The following is a 7621-nucleotide window of genomic DNA, read 5'->3' as shown; positions in this document are numbered from 1 at the left end:
CTCCAGTAAGTTTTATATGTAAGAAATAAATATTATTTATCTAAGGGCCGATTTTTCAATGCTTGGATATATTAACTTATCCGTCCAATAAAGTATTACACAATAATATTAAAATGTCATGTAAACTGTCACTCAAATACGGGCAATTATAATACGTTTTTAAAATGGTAGTTTTATACATTATTCGACGAATAAGTTTTATCCAAGCATTGAAAAATCGGCCCTAATAACAATAAAACAGTGGTTTTATTATTGTTTACCATGTCGATCAATTATGAATAATATATAAATAATTATATCTTACTCATCACAGCCCACAGGTCACTCGATGTTCAAAAAATGCAAAAAAATACTTAAACAACATACTTAAATATTCAATTTTATTTATTTACATTAATAATTAGCCAACGTTTTACAAAATCACATCATCAAGAGGCCTAAAACGGTCTCTATACATTCAACAAAACCTAGACTTTATTAAAAATATTATAATACTAGCTGTGCACCCCGGCTTCACCTGTGGTACATTGTCAAAGATTGGTCAACTCAGAAACCTTCGTGGGTACAACACTTTGCTCAACATGACATGATTAGATGTATCTTGAATCTTTCCAAAGAAGTTTCACTTTTGACACGTGTGCTCGGCACACACGCTCTTTTTTATATCTATTTCAATCTATCCACTGTTGTTTTTATATAAAGGTACTTGTAAAATTCAAAGTCCTTTGCATAAATAGATAAATGATTGCAAATAGCTTTCGTCATTTTCTCTTTAGCTGAGTTGAACTCAAAATTGTCGTCGAACGATTCGGAAATATCGAAAAACGACTGCGCTGTTGCGTCTTCGGGGTTCTTGTCGAGGAATAACCTGTAAAAAAAATGTTATATATTCATAAAAAAGGTTTCATTTACAATAAAAAATGAAAAAAAATGCATAAGGTTGCATATGCATGGGGTTAAAAGTTGAAAAATAAATAAAAGAAGAGCTGTTATTTTTTTAGCATGGGCCCTCTACACTTTGGGCAGCGTTGGCCCAAAAAATCATTGTCGATTTTTGCTGCCATTACGTCGATTATGATTAAACACCTACAGACTATAGTGACAGCCGATCATAGACAATTAGGCCACTAACATCTCTACTCGCCCAACGTTGCCCATTGTGAGAAGGCCCATGAAAAAGAAATAATACCATGAAATCTATACAACTGATTAAGTTAATTTTACAGTTCCTTGAAAAATCGATTTAGGTATCTACCCAGTCCCACGCAACAACATACGAAATAAACGCAATAGCCAATAGTGCAACACTTATTTAAAATAGTGATATTTTCGATACAACCTTTTCGAAAAAATGCATAGAAATAAAACCTACAAAATATAATGATAATCCTACTGATAATATAAATCCGTAAGTTTGTACGTTTTTTTTGCCTATGCTTTCCTTTGACTACGCAGGCGAAGCTTCGGGCGAAAAGCTAGTTTACCATATAACAGAAACGCATCTTACATATTAAAATAATCGATATCGCTTGCCATAAAGTGACGCATTATTCTACACAAAACAAAAAGGATGCATCAATAACACAGCAGGAACGTATTCGTCATAATTATATTAGACCGGGAGATACTGACACAAAATTTCGAGTCATTTGTAACAGGATGGCGGTTCTACAGGGTTCTTAGTACGCAATGACAAAAAGAAAAATGATGGTGTGAACGCTGGTACCGGCGGCTTAGTCGCGTGGACGTTAGTCGAACTCGTCGGAAAATAGCGAAAGTCAAACGATTTGTAACAGTATGGCACTTATTTTTCCTGGAAGTTTGAGGATCAAAGAATATAAATACAAAATTTCAAAGATCTAGGTGTTGGAAATCTTCACTTATATAAATTAATACTAAATTAATTTTTCAAGTATGACAGCACTTTTTCCCCCTACTAGAAGTATGGCAAATATAATAATGGTCACATTTTATCAAATACTCTCCAAAAATCCAAATGCAATACTGGTACCAAAAGTTTGGCGAAATAAATTTTTTTTGCAGATTTTCGGCGGTATGGCGACCATTTGGAATCGTCCGAAAAGTATGGCATGGCGATTTTCGTAAATGGCTGCACGACGATGGTTACCTGTGCAAAAGTTAGCCTGGTACAAATGGTTGAATAATTGTTTTATTTAAATCAACATATTCGCGTCGGTATGGCGGGCTGTAAGTCACACCGGAAAAGTATGGCATGACACTACCGCCTACTTCTTTTTTATGGGCTATCGGTAAATACTAAAATTTTTGTGTTACAAATCGTTTGACTTTCGCTATTTTTCCGACGAGTTCGGCTAACGCCCACGCGACTAAACCACCGATACCAGCGATCACACCATCATTTTTCTTTTTATCATTGCGTACTAAGACCCCTGTAGAACCGCCATCCTGTTACAAATGACTCGAAATTTTGTGTCAGTATCTCCCGGTCTAATATATATCATGTATATGAGTAATTCAACCTCAAATACATCAATCAAAACATGTAATCCTTCAAGTTGTATGACGAATAGCTTTTCAAGTGCAAGCACGAAAACTATCAGCAAAGTATTCGATTTGAGAGCATTTGTATGGGTTATTGAAAAGCGCCCCTGCCATGTGTAAAAGGAACTAATTTTTATTTGTACCGAATAATGACGTCATGACGATGGCGATACGATTACTTTGACTGAGAATTTACAAATACTTTTTCGATAATTTCCGCGCTTACGTTTTTGAAGAAATTTTTAGGGACAGGCAGACAGCAACATCTACTTTGATTTATACTTTACTAGCGGTCCGTCCCGGCTTCGCCCGTGGTACATATTTCGCAATAAAAGGTAGCCTATGTTCTTCCTCAGGGTCTAAAGATTGTTTGTGCCAAATTTCATCAAAATCGGTCCAGCAGTTTATGCGTGAAAACCATACATACATACATAAATGTCTCTAAATCTAATTACAAACCTTTCCTCTTTATAATATGACGTATTAGTATAGATTATTATTTTTATTAAGTAGGTATCTATGTATTTTTGCAATATTTTGACAAACTGCTGGGCAGATTTCATAAATTCTTTCACCAGCAGAAAGCTACATTTTTCTAAATAACATAGTTAATCATATAATATTATTGTATTATTGTCGTGAATATATAATCAAGATTGTCATTGCAATTATTATCTTGAGTGACATCAACGGTTACTCATACATGCCATTGAAAATCCCCGATTTCCGATTTCAATTGTTTTTTTTAAAGTGTATTATTCATTCATTGAATTTTAATCAAATGGAATGTCAAATATTAACTAAAAAAAATAACTAAATATTTTTCAGGTTTCTAACTTTTTTGTCTGAAAAAAGGTAGTTTTTTTTTATAAAATTATCCTCATTTTAAATTTGAATGTAGGTCAAATTACTGTGAGATCAAAGACTATTCCACCAACCCAGCTTGTAAACATAACGTAGGCTTGCAACTTCTTGCACGAATATTTTCTCTACCATTCTACATTATACAAATGAAATTGAAAAGTCTAAAACTTTCCTTTTTTTGCAAAGATAATAAGCATTGACAAGATAATACTATCTCCTTTAAAATAAGATGATGCAAAAATGCAATATCTGTACATTTTACATTATATGCATTGATATAAAAAATCTAATTTTTCCACAATTTATAAAACTTCCATATCATTCGATGGAAATCACTTAAAGGCGCAATTAAAGCGAATTTTACAATTAAAGTCACGAAAATGCTAAAAATCTACAAAAAAAATACTATTTTTCTATTTATTTATTCAATCAGACCTAGAAGCACTATTGAATCGTCACAACAATTTTACCAATTACCACCTATTCGGAAAGCAGTTTCCACGGAGAAAAACCGGCAATCAACTCCGTAGTTGCTCTTTTAAAATCATCAATATTGCATTATAACTTTACACAATATTAGGTAGGTACATTTACCATAATATATACATATACTCACCTCAAACAATTCTTAATATACGCGTAATAGTCCAAAAAACACAAACACGGGCCAAACTCCAACGACACAGGACTTGACGCGTCCAACACCTCATTCTTAGACTGCACTAAATTACTATCTGTATGGGAAACCGCGTTATTTTCCTCCCCAAATCTTCTAAAATATAACTTTCTTATTAACGTTGATGTGACTACTGGGATTTGTTTATTTGTGTCTATTTCCAAAGTTCGTCTGTTGTATTCTTCGTGGTATTTGTCGATCGCTACTTCACGTTTGACGTCTATTATGATGTGTTCTAAGTCGTGGGTTGAGGAGAGAAGCTTTATTTTGTGGCATAGTGTTTGTATTAGCCAGGAGCCGTTTATTTCGTCCCTGTAATAAAAAAAATGTGTGTGTGAATTAGTGTACACACGAAACCCATTGAGCCCCAAGCGGGCCGATCGGTCCCGGACACAATAGATTTTCCATTGTGTCTGTGGTTCCGGGGCCTGAGTTAGTAAACTTCTTTATGCCCTTATTTTTCAAAAAATAATTTACTATATGCAACTTTACAGAAATATGTCGAATTACGCGTGGTAGGGATAAGAAAAAGATGGCGCGTAACGGTAAAATGTCACGCGTAAAGAAAAAATGTTACACTAAATTTTTTCCAACCTCGATAAAGAAGTTTCACTTCATAAATTAAAATATAGGTAGATAATTAAGGTAGTTTAAATCTAAGATACGTTATATATATAAACGTTATAATATATAAATCGCACGTTCCTTGACGTTACGCCTACATAACTAATTTTTCGTTGATGTCAAAAACTACAGATTTTATGCATGTTTTAAAATGTTATTTGCGCGATATACACGGTAATCAAGAAAATCAGACGATATTTTAACTTCGCAACGAAAGGATAGCCAAACGATAGATAGACAAACATAAAAAATTAAGGTGTTTAAAACTCAAATAATTGTCAATTTTACGCTTTAATACATTTCAAAGATTTACTGTATTTTTTCGTACGCTTCATAAATATAATATTTTTTATAGTTACCTATGTGAAGGGTTCCCCATATAAGAACTATGTAGTACAAACATATCTGCCTCCACAGGCAATGTGTATGGATTGAAATCGTCATCAATATCTTTTCGTATTTTAGCACTCCTTCCAACGATAACTCCTTGAATATCCTTTGATCCTCTACAAGCCTGGAAGATAAAAAATCTATATAATATTTATTTTTGTAGTTATGATGTCATGATGTCATCATTAAGAATAAATAAAAAATCATATGGGACTGTAGAGCTATGGCTATTTACTTCAAAATAAAAATTTTGCATAATAAGGGCTCCCACACAAAACTGCGATGCGATGCGGTGCGAATTTCTACGATATGATTTAGTGCGGCAAACCGTTTGGGCGACCATTCCTTCAAGTGTAGTCAGCAGTACTGAACGTGTTTTTAAAAGATATTAAAAAATCTATATTATATATTCCGCACTTTTTTATAAACAAAGAAAAATTTGGTCACCAAGGATGAGGATGATGATGAAGATGAGGAATGTGCGATGCGAAGCAGATCGGAAATTCTTGCGGTGCACTCCACTCATACACACTCACACACATAAACACAATTGTGTTGCTATACCTGAATAATCAGCAACTTAGGCTTCGTGATCAATGTCGGCTTATTATGCGTTTTCAATGCATCAATAATGTCAAATTCGGTAAACTGCTGGTCCCTCGCCCGGAGGATTCCGTCCCTTGTCCCGTGTGTTAAAACTGCGATCGCCACGCAACCGTAGTCCGTGAAATCTCGCCTTTTAACTGAAAATAAAATAACATAATATGTGCTCCAATCGGTGAAGGCAATGGGCCCTCTACACAGTGGTCAGCGTTGGCCCAACAAAATATGATCGTTAATATTTGCCGCCATTACGGCGATTATAAATAAACACTAACAATGACAGCCTATCATAGACATATAGGCCCTCTACCACAGATCTAGCACAAGCCCTCTACATTATCAACGTGCCGTTGCCTCTCTCGGATCGTGGTTTACTCATATTATGAAGCTGAAGAATCTGTTTGTTTGCTTGAACGTGTTAATCTCAAGAACCACGGATCCGATCCGATTTGTGTTTCACTATATGTGCATTTATCTATGAAGGCTATTGGCTATATATCATCACGCTAAGACCAATAGGTGTGAAGCAATGCGGGTAAAATCGCGGGGCACAGCTAGTTATAATATAAACTAGGATTTGTGTAGAAGCTACGGTTAGAACTCGAACGATTTTCCCCGCGTTCCTCTATCTGAACGTATCAGGATACATTCTATAAAACTACGTTATAATAGATATACAAAAATAACGATAAATCGCAATACAAGGAACAATCAAAACACAATCTTAATATAGTTAAAAAAAATAAACAGAAAGGTCCAGGAGACTAGAACCTAGATAAAAATAGGTCGGTAAAAAACGGACTATTAGGGTAATAGAATGGAAACACGAACATCTACTTACCTGCGAAAAAAATCGATCAGTGAAACAATTGAAATATCTGCATCTACCCTATCCTATACACCGCACAACATTAATTATTTTAGTTATAATTGATTTTAGTTATAAAATTAGCTACATTATTAATAATTAAAAATATCACCCTTTATATTTCCCTTCGTAACGATACAGACCACATTTATATACCGATTGTAGGTACACGCACACAAATATATATTTCATCTATTTACATCAACTTTACGTTACATAAAATTAAAAAAACGTTCACAAACACATTTAACAAAATACGTACAGGTATCCAACACTTGAAAGATTTCCTCCTTCGTATAGTCTTTATGTTCCTCCACTACAAATCCGAACCTAGCAAAAGTATTTTCCAATTCCCTCACATCTTGTTCAGTGCCCAATCTCGGCTTATAACCATAAATATTCTCTTGATTGAATATTATTAGAAGATTCTTCTCGAATTTCTCTAGTTCATATGTAGTTGCGTATTTGCTTAACGCTCGCTGATTGAAAATATTATTATCAAGACATTCTACTTCCAATTCTTCTTCTTCTTTCTCAATCTCTTTTTCTTCATATTCCGGTGGTTTTTTCAAATCAGCATCAATAGTTATATTGTCTTCTTCACTGTCACTCCGGTACACTTTTAGTGGTCTGTATATAGGAGCTAAAAATTCGGAGTCGTTCATTTCCACGGGTTTATTCTTAGAAATTAACAGTGTACTTGTTTATTGGTATTATAGTAATCTTATCTGGTCGATACCGCATAAAGATTATTGATTATAACTTTTAGTCCATTGAATGAGTCCCTCCAAGGGGGGTCTAGAGTGCGTGAGTTAGTAACGTAAGATGTTTCTTCGGAAACATGTCAAGAGTCCCTAGGTAATAAACATACTAAAACCCCGGGCCACTAGGAGGAGCCCCGGAGTGGGGGGAGGGGGGAAATGGGTCCATTTTTTCATTTTTCCCTTAAATCTCAAAAACGGTACATGTTAGAGAAAAACTTTCAAGGAAAAGTTGAAAGGCCATAAAATTATCTACAAGTTGTACCTACATCATTTTTTCCTATATCCTACCGTTTCTGAGTTATACGCAGT

The 7621-nt window shown here is 34.5% G+C and overlaps 1 protein-coding gene across 1 annotated transcript; it reads right to left on the bottom strand.

Moving 5' to 3' along the window:
* Positions 1 to 393: 393 nt before the first annotated feature.
* LOC149477192 (caspase-3-like) lies at positions 394 to 7308 on the bottom strand. Its single transcript, XM_089710681.1, has 5 exons — positions 6811 to 7308; positions 5642 to 5820; positions 5047 to 5201; positions 4004 to 4375; positions 394 to 868 (listed from the first exon to the last, which is right to left on the bottom strand). The coding sequence occupies exons 1-5, from the start codon at positions 7211 to 7213 to the stop codon at positions 667 to 669; spliced, it is 1311 nt and encodes a 436-aa protein (XP_089566807.1). The 5' UTR covers positions 7214 to 7308; the 3' UTR covers positions 394 to 666.
* Between the last annotated feature and the right edge of the window lie 313 nt (positions 7309 to 7621).

Source organism: Colias philodice, chromosome 25, assembly GCF_061535455.1.
Source record: "Colias philodice isolate Cphi_HAF_F1 chromosome 25, ilColPhil1 Martin Lab GWU primary, whole genome shotgun sequence".
In the NCBI taxonomy this organism is placed as follows: Eukaryota; Metazoa; Arthropoda; class Insecta; order Lepidoptera; family Pieridae; genus Colias; species Colias philodice.
The sequence above is the reverse complement of the archived record's forward strand: the minus strand, read 5'-3'. Positions and strand labels throughout refer to the sequence as shown.

Coding starts and splice junctions, on each gene's coding strand:
- LOC149477192 (XM_089710681.1), bottom strand. CDS start 7,213: ATGAACGACTCCGAATTTTTAGCTCCTATATACAGACCACTAAAAGTG. Junction 5,202..5,641: donor CTAAGTTGCTGATTATTCAG/GTATAGCAACAC, acceptor TTTATCTTCCAG/GCTTGTAGAGGATCAAAGGA. Junction 869..4,003: donor TATATTAAGAATTGTTTGAG/GTGAGTATATGT, acceptor TTTTTTTTACAG/GTTATTCCTCGACAAGAACC.